General features: G+C 34.3%; 2 protein-coding genes across 3 annotated transcripts; one reads left to right on the top strand and one right to left on the bottom strand.

The window, feature by feature from the left end:
* Positions 1–4,964: 4,964 nt before the first annotated feature.
* Positions 4,965–8,491, top strand: LOC127255653 (uncharacterized). Of its 2 annotated transcripts, XM_051281305.1 has the most exons (6): positions 4,965–5,129; positions 5,232–5,384; positions 7,221–7,483; positions 7,820–7,907; positions 8,015–8,081; positions 8,171–8,491. In XM_051281305.1, the coding sequence occupies exons 2-6, from the start codon at positions 5,326–5,328 to the stop codon at positions 8,222–8,224; spliced, it is 531 nt and encodes a 176-aa protein (XP_051137262.1). In that variant the 5' UTR covers positions 4,965–5,129; positions 5,232–5,325; the 3' UTR covers positions 8,225–8,491. The 2 variants fall into 2 exon arrangements, with proteins under 2 accessions (XP_051137262.1, XP_051137263.1); XM_051281306.1 differs by lacking the exon at positions 4,965–5,129 and having other exon boundaries at positions 5,236–5,384; positions 7,216–7,483.
* Positions 8,492–10,565: 2,074 nt separating this feature from the next.
* Positions 10,566–12,684, bottom strand: LOC127255654 (transcription initiation factor TFIID subunit 10). Its single transcript, XM_051281307.1, has 6 exons — positions 12,482–12,684; positions 12,320–12,384; positions 11,831–11,893; positions 11,640–11,697; positions 11,517–11,567; positions 10,566–10,855 (listed from the first exon to the last, which is right to left on the bottom strand). The coding sequence occupies exons 1-6, from the start codon at positions 12,581–12,583 to the stop codon at positions 10,769–10,771; spliced, it is 426 nt and encodes a 141-aa protein (XP_051137264.1). The 5' UTR covers positions 12,584–12,684; the 3' UTR covers positions 10,566–10,768.
* Between the last annotated feature and the right edge of the window lie 3,384 nt (positions 12,685–16,068).

Here is a 16,068-nt window from a genome sequence, read left to right as displayed (position 1 = left end):
GACAAATTAATGAAAATAGTACTCTCTCCCTCTCAAAACAACACGAACATTTAAAATAGATAATTAAAAAAAATAGTATTATACTGATAATTAGTGTAAAAGTATTTTTAAAAGATCAAAATGCTCATATTTTATATAATTATTATGAAAAAATAAGGATAGTTTTGTAAAAAGATGGAGAGTTGATTATATAAAAGAAAATAGAAATAAAACCATTATTTCGGAATTGACAAAAATGACAAAATAAAACTATTAATTTGGAGAAAAAGATATTATTTCAAAGGGAATGGAGTAATATAACTTATAATGAACGGATGAAATATTATTTTTTTTTCTCATAAATAGCTATAAAATACCCTCTTCGTTCCGCCACAAATGACCAATTTTCTTTTTTTCTACGTCCCACAAAAAGATAAGCTATTTCTATTTTTGGTAACTTTATCAATTTTAAACATACTTAACAAATATTAATCAATTTGATTAAACTTCTAACGTCTTATACGTAGGACCTATTCAAAACCCCTTTATTTCTATATCTGTCCTCAATTAACATAATTTTCTTATCTATATTTAAAACTCCTCATTTTTTATAAAACTAATTTATGGTAATGATAAATAAATAAAAATATTTGTATTATATAAAATTTTATTATCTACGAAATGATATCAATATTGCATATATTTTTTCAAAATATAATCTTAAAAAATTTTAAAATACCAATAATATTATTTATATAAAAAATAATAAACTAATATTATAACTTATTATTAATAACTTACTAATCTACACTATCTAAAAAATCGTATCCCTAATAAAAGAATTTATCCGTGACTGGACGGAGGGAGTATAAAAATAATACTTTAATAGCATCAATTTGTCATAACCAATAATGAAAAAGAAAAAAAAAAAAAAAACCTTAACCACTAAAAAAATCTCAACACATAATTTTAAAATATGTTAGAAAACTTAAAAATATAATATTTTTTAAAATAACATAGTAGTTATTTTTTAAAAATTAATACTCTCCGTTCAATTGAAAAGTTACCATTTTTTATTTTCGTCCGTTCCAAAATAAAGTTATCATTTTCTAATTTAGTAATTGTACTATCTATTTCACATAATAAATATTATTTCAACTTACAATATATTATACATATTGCACCATACTAATAGAATATTTTTATCTTTTTTGTACTACAATCTAATATAATACTAATATTTAAAAATCTACGTAAGTATTAATAATAAATATTGTTAACTTCCTAAAAAAATAAACGTAACCACATATGTCAGTGTAAGATGCGAAATTGTGACCAATCCAAATATATTATATCTTATAAATACGAGTTTGTACGGATCTGCCACTTGAAAAGTCTATTCTGCCCCTCATTTCGAAAATGACAATTTAGTCCTTAACCTATCTTTGTACTGGCTTGAAAAGACGAGATTGTACGGATCTGCAACTTGAAAAGTCTATCCAGTCCCTCATTTCGAAAATGACAATTTAGCCATAAGTCTACCTTTGTACTGGCTTGAAAAGACTTTTTGGAACCGTCGCCAGCAACCACCGTCAACCGCCCAAGACGAAACGTTTTGAAACATCGTCTGGTCGGTTATATCAACCGTCTCGCCAAATGCCTCCACCAGTTCCAGAACTCAAATAGCCCAACCGACCAATCCAGAGACCAATCGCTATACCAAAAGACTTCTTGGCAGCACCAACCAAGCGATCTGTCTATCCGCCTGCGGACCAGCTGACTTGCCTATCCGACCGCAGACCAGCCGACCTACTTTATCTGACCGCAGACCATCAGACCTGTCTGTCCGACCTGTTGACCATCAGACATGTCTGTCCGACCGCTAACTATCCGACCGAGGACCAACCGACCATACCAACCGACCGACCGAGGACCTTCCGACCTGCCAATCCGACCGCTAACCAACCGACCTGATCATCCGACCGAGGACCAACCGACCAGACCAACCGACTGAGGATCTTCCGACCTGCCTATCTGACTGCTAACCAACGCACCTGACCATCCGACCGAGGACCAACCGACCTGAGCGCAATTTTTTTTTCCTTTTCCACCCGATTTCGTGTCTATCTTCCTTTAAGATCCTGCTATCCTTATTATTATTATTATTTTTATTTTTATTTTTTTTTATTATTTTTTTTTTTGCGTAACAATTATCAAAGTTGAAATATCCTTGCTATTTTTGACATTTCAAAACTCATAAAGAGATGCAGGGTCACCCTTCTTATCTCAAACATTTCATCTACATTCTCCTCTATTTTATTTTTTATTGTTGTTGATGCAATTTTTCAACAATAAAAAGTAAAATCTGAAAATAAAGTGTTGATGTATTTTTTCAACAGACAAAAAGTAAAATTCAAAGATATGGAAAATATCCTTAAATTTGATTAATTAGCGCCTGAGATTAGGAATCTCTAATTCCTCCTTTATTGACACGTGTCTTGCACCGTCTCGCCAAACGCTTCCACCAGTTCCCAAACTCAACTTGCCCGACCGACCATTCCAGAGACCAATTGCTAGACCAGCCGACCTACTTTATTCGACCTGCTGACCATCAGACTTGTCTGTCCGACCTGCTGACCATCCGTCTGTCCGACCTGCTGACCATCAGACCTGCAGACTTCCCGACCTGATCACTTTTCGTCTTGACGACCTCCCAACCTGAGGACTTCCCGACCTAAGGACTTCCCGACCTGACCACTTTCCGTCTTGAGGACCTCCCGACCTGAGGACTTCCCGACCTAAGGACTTCCCGACATAAGGACTTCCCGTCCTGACCACTTTCTGTCTTGAGGACGTCCCGACCTGAGGACTTCCCGACCTAAGGACTTCCCGACATAAGGACTTCCTGTCCTGACCACTTTATGTCTTGAGGACGTCCCGACCTGAGGACTTCCCGACCTGACCACTTTCCGTCTTGAGGAACTCCCGACCTGAGGACTTCCCGACCTAAGGACTTCCCGTCCTGACCACTTTCCGTCTTGAGGAACTCCCGACCTGAGGACGTCCCGACCTGAGGACTTCCCGACCTGACCACTTTCCGTCTTGAGGACCTCCCGACCTGAGGACTTCCCGACCTGAGCGCAAATTTTTCTACTTTTCTGCCCGACTTCGGGTCCTACCTTCGTTCAAGACCCTGCTACCATTATTTTTATTATTATTATTATTTTTGTACGTAACACCTTAAATTTTATTTTTTAGCGTCTGAGATTAGGAATCTCTAAACACTGTACGGTACATAAAAGGAAATTGATTGGAAAATTAAAATGCTGAAAATTTAAAGTGGTGATCCCCAAATCTGACTTTGCTTTGTTGAAGTTGATTGAAGATGCTTGAAAATAAAAAATCTAAATCCTTAAATATTACTTGAAAAGACGTTTTGGAACCGTCGTCAGCAACCGCCGTCAACCGCCCAAGACGAAACGCTTTGAAACGTCGTCTGGTCGGTTACATCAACTGCCCACTAATTCCTCCTTTATTGACACGTGTCTTGGACCGTCTCGCCAAACGCTTCCACCAGTTCCAGAACTCAACTGGCCCGACCGACCATTCAAAAGAGCAATTGCTAGACCAGCCGACCTACTTTATCCGACCGCAGACCATCAGACTTGTTTGTCCGACCTGCTGACCATCACACTTGTCTGTCCGACCTGCTGACCATCCAACCTCTCTGTCCGACCTGCTGACCATCAGACCTGTAGAATTTCCGACCTATGGACCATCCGACCCGCTAACCAACCGACCTGACTACCCGACCGCAGACCTTCCGACTTGTCTGTCCGACCTGCTGACCATCAGACCTGTCTGTCCGACCTACTGACCATCAGACCTACAGACTTTCCGACCCGCTAACCAACCGACCTGAGGACTTTCCTTCCTGATGACTTTCCATCTTGAGGACCTCCCGACCTGAGGACCTCCCGACCTGACCAACCGACCTGAGCGCAAATTTTTCTACTTTTCTACCCGACTTCGGGTCCTACCTTCCTTCAAGACACTGCTACCATTATTATTATTATTATTATTATTATTATTATTTTTGTATGTAACAAGACCTTATGTATTAGTTGATTTGGGTATTAAAACTTGTATGTTGTTATACACGAGATTGTATGGATTTGTCACTTGAAAAGTCTATCATGCCCCTCATTTCGAAAATGACAATTTAGCTCTTACCCTACCTTTGTACTGGCTTGAAAAGACGTTTTGGAACCATCGCCAGCAACCGCCGTCAACCGCCCAAGACGAAACATTTTGAAACGTCGTCTGGTCGGTTACATCAACCGCCTCGCCAAACGCCTCCACCAGTTCCAGAACTCAAATATAGCCCAATCGACCAATCCAGAGACCAATCGCTAGACCAAAAGACTCCTTGGCCGCACCCACCAAGCAACCTGTCCATCCACCTGCGGACCAGCTGACTTGCCTATCCGACCGCAGACCAGCCGACCTACTTTATCCGACCGCAGACCATCAGACCTGTCTGTCCGATATGGTGACCATCAGACCTGCTGTCTGACCGCTAACCAACCGACCAGACCAACCGACCGAGGACCTTCCGACCTGCCCATCCGTTCGCTAACCAACCGACCTGATCATCCGACCGAGGACCAACCGACCAGACCAACCGACCGAGGACCTTCCGACCTGCCTATCCGACCGCTAACCAACCGACCAGACCAACCGACCTGACCCACCGACCTGAGCACAAATAATTCGATTATATTTTTGTTTTACAGTTTATATTTCAAATAAATAATGTTTCACTACATTACATTATAGAATAGTCGCGCGGTATACCGCGCAAGAGCGTGTTCTAGTATATATATATATATATATATAAAGCACAATGGCTGCCAAGGAAAGAATTCTCAATAATTCAGGTGTAGGGGCAGATACGTAAATTCACATATAGAACAAGTGGGCAAACAGCCCATACTCTACACTGCCCCACTGACTCTCCTCATTCGCACTTCTCTCTCTCTCTCTCTCTCTCTCTCTCTTTCTCTCTCCTGATTCACACTGCGCTCTCGACGGTTCTTCAGCTGCGCTGCCATACGGGAAACCCAACAGCTCTATCAAATACTCTATAGGTACGCTACCGATTGATCGGATCGAAGGATTCACCATTTTATCGATCGACGTTTTCGATTTCGCTATTCCTCAATCGTTTGATTTCCTGTCCCTTTTCGCAGATTAATGAGCGCTGCCTTTTCGAGGTCGCCGAGATCTGAGCCTCAACAGCGAATGAATTTTTGATCGAATTGCTGCTTCGAGTATCATCTGTTCATGAAGGATTGGTGCAGATCGGTGCCCTCCTGGATTTCTCAATTACTTGCATGCATGGGGTAACTTTTTTCTCGTCTCTCCCCTGGGTGTCGTTTGTTTCTTCGATGATCGATTTTCTCATATTGCGTAGCAGCAGAATGCAATTCGATTCATTCTTAAGCTGCTGCTGCTTCAACTTTGCATCGAGTAAATTGTTCGATGGAGTGAAAAAATTGGGGCAACGTCCTGTCAATTTTTCGGTAGCTAAACTGTTTTTGATTTGTCTTACTGCTGATGCTATCTCAGAAGGTAAAACATCAGAGTTACTCAGAATCGAATAGTGAATAAAGAGATAGGGAATTTTGAAAATGATATATTCTTTGAGGGACAAGCCAACATAAGGTATAAAAGTAGTTGGGCAGATTATAATTGAGGTCTTTCCGTAAGATGTTGGCTGTCATTTAGTTAATAATTCGTTTCCCTTACTTTAATTTGGTTGGAGTCTTAATTTAGCTTGTTTTTTAAGCGAGCATCAATTATTTGTTTTGAACAGAGATTCGGCCTTTTCTTTCTTTTGATCATTTGCATTGCGCTTTATCTAGAATGAGTTTATTTACACATTTGGTTGTTTCGAATCGGTATGCTTTTTTAGGTAGCTTGTAAAACTATGGGTGTGTTCGGTTGGAGTTTGGTTTCAGATTTTTTTTACTATGCAATCATCCTGTAAAAATACAAATTCTACTCTTACAAAACATTATGTCTAAACCACTATTCAAACCAACAAACAAAACCAAACTCCTAAAGAACACAACCTAAAACTTGGTTGCACGTATCTATAATAGATTTGGTCTAGATATACAGATAGAAGCTTGCATTGAGGAAAGGTTGTAGTGCTCTTTTCCAGGCCGTTTTAGTAAACATTTCTAATCATTTGTAAGGTTGGTTGAAGGGTTCAATATCACTTGTGTTTTCATCTTTAGTTCTCCACTGCACAGTCTACAGTTAAATGATTTTCCCTGCCCAAAACATTACATCAAAATTTATTTTTTATTCAAAAACATTATATCCAATATATTTTTCACTAAAAGAAGCTGAATTCTAAAACAAACCAAAATAGTTAAAAAAATTCAAACAAATGTAAACTTACCTAATTATTTGCTGATATTGTAGCTTGAATATTTCTGATGTTGCATTGTTGCTTCTGTTGATTGATCTGCTAGTGGGCGGCATTGTTTTGACAGTTGGGTTTTTATTTTCCCACACCGATGATTTAGAATAGCTGTGTAGTTAGTTGAATACTTGGCATGTGCTTTTCATTGAATTTATTTGATACTTGAGTCGATTAATTAATCTTTGATTAAAAATATTGGGGAGCAGGATTTGGTGACTTGGGTGAATTGCATATTGTTCTAAATGTTAATAATATATTGATATGGTAGCGGTGGGGGGGGGGGGGGGGGGGTGGCACAGAGCCATGTCCTCCCTCAGCTTCCCGTTAGATCCGTCCATTCTTGCCAAGAATTTGTTGGGTTGGAGTTTTGTTTATTTACATGTAGGACAGGTGGTGAAGAGTTACTTCTGAAAATTTAGGTATTCATTCTGCACTAATAGGTTTTGTTCAGATTAAAAGTACATGAATTCATTGTTTGGAATATTGTTTTGTCCTCAGTTTACATAACATACTAATGTTTCAAGTACTAAGTAAGTTTTATTTAGTATGCAAAGTGCAGAGAGTAAAATCTATAATCTCGGTAATTCCAAGCAAAAACTTAAACTTTGATAATTTGGGATCTTATTTCTCTGGCTTATCTTCACAGAGGGCAGCGTCTCTTATTTGCAAAGTATAATCGATTTTACAATATCTGCCGATACACTAATCATTTGTATGGTGATAAACCTAATTTGTAACAGAGCAGAGGTTGTCTTGGATGTTGTACCAAACCACCACTTGTAATTTCCGTAGATGCGCCATCAAAGGGGCTGAAAATTCAAGGTCATCGTGTGAAGAAGCGAAGCTTGACAGAGGATTTCTGGAGCACAAGCTCAGGTCATATGGATAACAGCGCCTTTCCATCCCATAGAAGCATCTCATCAATCAGCACTTCAAACCAAACTATCCATGACACTCACAGCAGCACATCTGGCGGGACCAGCAATGCATCTGAATTCGTAAATCATGGCAAGTACTTACACACACACTAGCTTGTTTTTATCTGTGCAAAGCATTTAAGGAGAAACCCTGAGGTTTTATGCAATTATTTGCCACAACATCACTAACAAGGATATAAAATGATTTCGTAGGTTTTTTGCTTCCCCTCTCTTCCCTAATTGATGAGGATTAGATATTCCTTCCTGCAGAGTTTAATGGCTGTTAATATTTTCTTCTCACTTAGTCTAAAAAAATTTGACATTTTTCCTTGCCTTCCGTTTTTACTATACTTAGTTTATAAGGGATTATTGTACAAGGTATTATGGTTCGCTTATTATTCTTTTATTATTTTGTTTTGTGTTTAAGGATTCCTTCTGTGGAACCAAACAAGGCAGCAGTGGGTCGGACATACGCGATCTGAAAAGATAGCTCAAGCAGAAGAGCCGAAATTGAGGTGAGAAGATTAAGTTTGCAGACCTTGATTTTCAACATGCATTTCTCAAAAAAGTTGTTTGAGAAAGGACTAAATTGGCTGCTATTATTATTATATTTGATTTGTAGTTGGAACGCAACTTACGAGAGTTTGCTTGGGACCAACAAACCTTTCCCTCAGCCCATCCCATTGGCGGTCAGTGCACTGCTAGAGAAATAGAAATTTTGTTTTGCTTTTCTCCTTTACTGTGTGTTACTACTCACTACTATGGGTTCGACCAACAGGAAATGGTGGATTTTCTTGTCGATGTCTGGGAGCAGGAGGGATTGTATGATTGACTACTTACTGCTTGGAGGATACAAAATTTCTTTCTTTCTTTTGTTTTTTTTTATCAGTGTGTGGTTGCTAAGAGCTCACTCGGAAAGGGCCTATCCTGCATGGACAAGCTAAGCTACGACACTGTTGGTTTTATCTTAAGATTCCAACTTGCGACTCATTTGTAATTAGGTTGTGTTATGATGAATGGATCGATCGATCGATCTGGGAATTGTGGATATCCAGCAGCTCTCTCTAAATGAAGAAAACACATGGTAATTTTCTGGCCACTTGTTTGAATTCAATCTGGTTCGGTTGAGCTCTCATGTCATGTGTCTGTCTGTTTATGATGTAGTTAGTTAAACATAGCTTTACTTGGATTTGATATGCATAAAAACTGAATTTTTTTAGTCTTTTTCTTGCCTGCTTTCTCTCTTTGGTGAATTAGAGAAATTATATGCGCGATTGCACCCGTGTTTGTTTATTTTGTATAATTTTTTTACTCGGCCGAATCTAATATCTTGCAAACTAGGCTAGACCCGACAAGCAAGTCACACTAGGCGAACCATGTGTGGCAGGTGACCTGAGGCGTTAGGGATTTGAACCCATGACCTCACGGTTACACATCCAATCCTACACCAGCAATTCTTTATGGTCTTGTCTTTTTTCTAGAGCTATGGTGGGTGGGTGTATTTCCTTTTTGTTTGTTTTACTTGGGACACTATTGATATTTGAGTGCTGGGTAAATTTTTAACCTGAGTATAACAGTAAGAAAGCAAGATAAATCACACTGGACGTCTATTCTCCTATGATGGGCGGGTGGATGTATTTAATGTCTTATAGTGATTGTATTCGACTTGATTAAAAGTAGAAGTTGAGGTTTGGAATGGACTATATAGGTTTTGTTCACTTTCTTTTTTTTCTTACAATTCTTGACTAATATTACTAAAACAATAATAATAATAATAATAATAATAAACAAAACAGTCAATAATTTAACATAAAATATTATTTTTTATGTTAATAGTATAATTTATGTGCCTAATATAAAAAATACATAGTATATACTTCATTCATTCACAAAAAATTAACAATTCAACACAAAATATTACTCCCTCCGTCAAAGACGCCCTGCAATATTTCCTTTTTGGTATGTCCCAAACACCATGCAACATTTTCAGTATAGGAAATAATTAATTATACATAATCTCTACCCCACACTTTATCCTCTCACATCATCCAAATGAAATAATAAAATATATATTTCTCTCTTCATCACATCACCTAATTTCTAAATTATCCTACTTAATACTACCCACCTAAAAACTCGTGCAAAAAACAAACGTTGCACCTTGTTTGAAACGGAGTGTTTGAAACGGAGGGAGTATTTTTTAACATTAAAAACAAATTCATCCAAAAATTAAGAACAGTTTCAACAAAAATACATGGAGTGAACAAATCCAAAAAAAACACACGTGTATTAAATAAAAACACTTATTAATGACCATGTTAAGTAAAAAAGAATATAATAGTTACTTGGCATCTCACACTAAAATAAACACTTGACTGGAAATGCGTAGTTGATCTATAAAACCCAGCACACAACACAATCCCATAGTTTTGGAAAAGCCATTAAATGTAAAATCTAATTTGGATTTACCTAAATCAGCAAAATCCATTGTGTGCAAGAACCAGTTGATGTTGATCTTTGAATGCGAATTGTGTTCTTCCAGGTGCTTTGCTTTCTTTTGACAAAATTCAATGTACATACAAGTGGCAAAATTTATATATATATATATATATATATATCATACATTTAATCCAGAATATTACAAGATTAATTTTAATTTAAAAAAAAAAAAATACTTTATAAACATTTTACTTTCAATATTAATATATTTTTTCATGTCTGAGATTTTCTTAGCCCTTCATGCATGCAGATAGACTCATTGCACTTAGTTAAAAGCTTAAACTTGAACCTGATCCTCCGGCCATGCTGTCCTGTCTCCTCTCCGCTCGTCGTGTCGTGGTAGCCCATCTGCGCGGACATCCGAATGATTCATCGTAAGGTTAAATAATTATGGACAGAATAAGCTGAAACAAACATTACATAATACATATTGAGGACAAAGAGAATGCAGCCGACCTGGAATAGCTGTTGTAGGACAGTATCATCGATGCTCGTCTCATTTTGTTCCTTCACATTGTGTGTCTTCACTTATGGCTTTCCTAAGCTTCATCTTAAGAAGTAAAAGATTTATACAGAACATTGATTTTTTACCTTCAAAGGGAAATCCATAGATAACAAATAATGATATAAATACGGACAGAACTATAATAGGTAAATCTGGATATACAAAAATGTGAGACGGAACAAAATTCCACAGCACAGTATGTATAGAATGGGCAAACCACATAATAGACATCCAGATGTTATTTAGTCGATCAATGATAAAATAGATTTAAAAATGCAGGTAGCTTAATTGTATGTAAGCATCGTTGATAGAGTCTAATACACCAAACTATTGAACATAAAGTGCAAGCAGATACACATTCAATTAACTCGGCTATGCCTCACTGTCTTTCGAAGCAGATTCCAAACCAGCAGTTGGGCTGTCAGCAAAGTACTCCGGACGCTTGAAGTTTACACCATACTACAGTTAACACGGAAAGCAATCAAGAAATGAAGACTTTACATAAAAAATTAAAAAAAAAAAAAAAAAAAAAAGGACACAGAATCATAAGATAAAATTGTCAGTAATAACCTAAAGCAAAACAATTGTAAACGTGGTTATGAATGCGCACGGTAGTATTATATTGTTAATATACATGATGGAGGTAGTATATGTGCAAAAAGGTAAAAAAATTATAAAAAATATACACATGATGCATATATATATATATATATTCGATCAAAAATCACAATTTCAAGTGTTTAACAAATAAAAACTATTTAAGCATGCTACCCATCATAAATAAATCAAAAGGCACAATAATATTAAACTAAAGGAAATAGACATTTCAAAACATAAAAATCCTAATCATCAAATTCTATATAACCTATCATTCTGATCATTATTATCTTCACCAAGCTCTTCAATCTCAATGTTAGACAGTAAAGTGGGAGGCTTCAGAGACAGGGAAGCAAGGAAAGGCAAGGAGAAACAGAAGATACAAATAAAACAGGAGGGCAGGCGGAGAGAGTCAAACAATATATAAAATAAAAGACTGCCAGTATTCTGTTTTGATTAATACTGATTGCATTTTAATTAAAAACACATAAGACAGGAGATAAACCCAGAGGATAGCATTTACCTCCCGGAGAGCCTTGGAAAGATCCTCCATAGTCAAGATCAAGCGTTTATCCTATCATGTGAAGCAAGTATTAGAACAGATAATAAGCATTTGCTTTTACACTTTAAAGCAACAATAGCAGACCTTCTGCTGTTTATCTCTTTTGTCCTTTATTATAGATGACTGCCTTGCATTGCATTGCCTGTTTCAAGTTGGAAGAAACATTATTCTGATAATTTGGAACACCAAAAATCAGAAACTGAAATCAATATATATATATATATATAAATATAAATATATATAATAGAATTAAGAGACAAAGAACAATAACATACTGAAGAGCTTCCGTTGCCACATCCGCAATAAATTTCTGCGTAGCTACTGCAACCAGTCTTGTTCTACATAAACAAATGATAGGATGTAAAATACGGAAACCCAAAAAATTACACATATACACTTGTCAGTAATGCAAAGGTAATGGATGAACTTGATGCAGCTTTTAACTAAAAGGCTTGAGATCAATACCCTTCAAGATATGTACATCTGAGTCATATATAAAGACAATTATACTACTGTAAACCATATGCTACGATTATGCACAAGTGACAATGTTCAGTACTTCAAATTAAGGTAAAACATTCACTGCGACAACTCAAAAGTTTTCCAAAGTCACACAAATCATGTGAATTCAAGTATCAAGTAAATAACACCAAGTCTAGAGCTACATATCAATGAGAACACGTAATTTCAAAAATTTCCCTAACTCCATATTTCGCCCCTTCCTCAAGGAGTAAGAGAGGGGTTTTAGGGCAGAGAATACCTACAATCGCACATCAGGGCTCTGGAATCCACTTTTCGCCAAATAATGTTCCACCAATTCATCAGGTATCTGTAAATCATCAAAACCGGTAACCGAAAATCACTCAACAATCGACCCTAACGTCTAACAACACGTATGGAAATTTTTTCCAAAAAGAGAACTTAACCGTGGGAGTGTAGTCCATTAATGAAGCAAGGAATTCGGTAAGCACCGCATCGTCATCGTGGCGGGCGTCCTTGGGATGCTGCTGGCTAGTCTGACCGTTCATTGACGCTACCCTGCGTACGCTCGCCTCGCGCTTCGGTCTCGTCGGGGACGGACGGAGGTGTTTTCGTGCAGCTTTGGTGCCCTGCCGCAGAGCACCGATAATTAATAAGAATCAGCAGAAACGCGACTTTAACTTAAAAGTGCGATTTTAGGATCTCAGCCGCAGGGTCGGGTCACGGTCAGGGATGACAATGGACCCGAATCCATATCGGATCGATGTTCGCATTATCGTATCACGGTTCGGGTCGGGTCAATTAAATTTGACCGGGTCTTCATCCCACTCCTAGACTTGCCCAACCGGTTTCGAACCTTCGGTTCCAACCTTCGGTCAATTATTAATAATGATAATAATAATAATAATAAATTGTTTGAATGAATATTTTGATTAAAAATAAAATATACTAGAAATATAACTTTTTGTGTTCCATTTAGATAGTCTTACGGCTCTATTCAATTGAGATTTTAATGAATTTTTTTAATTTTAAAAAGTTTATGGATTTACGTGGATTCAAAAAATCCACGTAGTCTACGCTGAGTTTGATGGATTTTAGTAATTGATTTAGATGATTTCTACGGATTTGATTGAATTTTTTTATGAATTTATATGAATTTTGTAAAATTGTAAAATAATTTTTTTAATATATATATTAATTATATAAATTTATATCAAATAACAAATTTTATAAATATAATAAATAATTATTAATAAGATAATATTTAATATTAATAAATAATATATATGTATTTACTTTTTATGTAAAAAGGTTATATTAATATAAATAAATAAATAATTTACGCGTTTTGAAAAAAATATTAAAATAAAAATAAATTAACGGTTCAACAAAAAATATATATTTAAATATTTATTTCACCGTTATCAATGATAATATAGTGTATTCGATAATTGAAAAAAAAAAGACGCAGTAATATATAATATTTTTTAAAATTATATTTATAATATAAAAATATATATTTAAAAAAAATCATAATAATTTGCTAATATATTTTAGTTTTAAATTATTATTTTTATTAAAAATTATAATAATAGTAATAAATATTATCGTATTATTGATCACATATACAACAACAACAATAATAATAATAATAATAATTTTAAAAATCCATCAAAATCTGCGATTGTAAGGAGAGATTCTTTTCTAGACAAAATTTTTACAAAAATCCATTAGAATCCATAGAAATGAATTGTTGAATATTTCAAGATTTTAAAAGACTTTTAAAAGTCTAAGTTGAATACCTCTGGATTCTAAAACACTTTTAAAAGTCTTGATTAAATACACCCAAATTTTAAAAGTTCAACAAAATTCTACAAAATCTATATTGAATACACCCCTTATTTTTCATTTAGAATGATTCCACTTGGATAGCTTAGTTTTTTTTTCATTTATTTTTTATTTATTTTTATAATGTAGAAATTCGTATCGGCTAACTTAATGTATATTCACGACAAACAACGACGAAATAGAACTATTCGCAACAATTGGTAGATACTTGGTTAGCTAAGAATGGTTCTTTTTTCATTATCAATAAAAGCTAGTTCATTGATTCTCAAGTCCTTGTTATAAGAAAATGATTTTATTTTACATCTATAGTTAAAAAATATTGTTTTGTAATTCCCATTTAATTTCAATAATATATAAAGTCAGTAATTAATTATAGCAATAATAATAATTGATTAATCACATTGAATATGAATTTGAATTTAAATAAAACTTAATATACCATTATCTCATAAAAATAAATGAAAATATGTCCATTCATACAATAAGGTGTGTGTTGTTTTAGTGTTTTAGTAGGATTTAATATTTTTTTTTTCAAGTAAAATAATTATTGAATGAAATATTTTTTTAAGAAAAAAATAAATATACTGTTCAAAATGAATAAATCAAATAGAAAAATGATGCTGGGTAGAAAAAACATAACCTTTTAATTTGATTCATTAATTATTTTTCACTAAAATAGCATAAATCGAACTTGACCTATAATTTATTTTTAATATACAATAAATAAAATTTTAAATTTAAGCTCGATCAAGCAATATATATTGAGTTTGATCTGTTGGATTATAAATATAATTGAGGGTTAAATGTAACTATTTGACCTATCAGTATTAAATTTATATTAAGTAATTTATTAATTTATTGGGATTAGATGTATTTAGCAAGTGCGGGTCTCCTACATGCAGAAACTCAATAACTTATTAATTGAGTGATGAGATCGATCAATAAAGACTAAAACCCTAGTGATTTTTTGAAGAGGAATTGCCCTAACAATACAAAACTCTATGTTAATTTGTAGATTTGAATCCGACAACATTAATGTAATCAAGTCAAATTTATTAAATTTATTTTTATATTTCAATTATTTCAACGCGACATATCCTGATTATAGAATTTAATTACTGAGAAGTTCCAACAATCAATAAAAAGTCAAGTTGATTTTTTTCAAAAATAAAATAAATCAAGATGCTGACTCCATATAATAACAATAATAATAATAATAATAAAAGAAGCGTAAGTTTGAATTGAAATACGGAAAAACCATAGCACGTAATTGCATGGAAGTTTATTTTGTATTGCCAAATTGTTGAAAAATAAATAAAAGAATTATTGTGGTTCAATGAACTTGGTGGGTGTAATTAGAATTAATAAATAAATAAATAAAAGAATGGCATTATTGTAGTTAAGATTGGGTTAATAATGGTGACAAAATCCATTAAAAAGTAAACATTCACCCAGTAATAAAGTATTCATTTACCTTTTGCGTCGTTGTATTTAACATTAAATTTTTTTTTATATTTGTATCATTTTTTATACAAATGTCGTTATATTAGTATTATAAGACACTGATAGAAATATTTTTGTAATTTTTTTTTGATTTGTAATACGTTTTGATATAATAATTAATATTCAAAGATCAACACGCAAAAAATAAATAAATACTTAGTTATGGGACGGAGTGAGTATTCCAATACAATACTCTTGTTTATCATTTTTCTCCGTCTCAAAACAATAGTCTTATTTTCATAAATAATCATATCACCATAAAACTACCTCTATTTTTTCATTTTTATTTCACAATTACCACTATTTTTTTACACTAATGCACTCACAAGGGCAAACAAATTTTTTATTTATACTTTTTACCAACTACCAATATAATATCAATATTTTTTAAATCTCGTATTCAATCCAATTAAAACTATATTTACTAGACATATAGAGTATTAAATAGTAGGGTTAGGTTGATTGGATGCATGAATATACATGGTGGATGGGGTCACTTATAATTAATTTAATTTAATATGGAAAGTATTAGAAAAAATGAAATAAATAGGATCGAGTAACATGGCACGGTGTTATATAAAAAAATGATTTATATATATATTATGATACACACACACCCACTTGGATTCCACAAAATCCTCTTGTCAATTTTTTATACACCAAAAATAATAATTATAATTAT

Source organism: Andrographis paniculata, unplaced genomic scaffold (assembly GCF_009805555.1).
Source record: "Andrographis paniculata isolate CXL003 unplaced genomic scaffold, ASM980555v1 Contig54END, whole genome shotgun sequence".
NCBI lineage: Eukaryota > Viridiplantae > Streptophyta > Magnoliopsida > Lamiales > Acanthaceae > Andrographis > Andrographis paniculata.
Note: the sequence above shows the minus strand (reverse complement) of the source record. Positions and strands in the feature narration are given on the sequence as shown.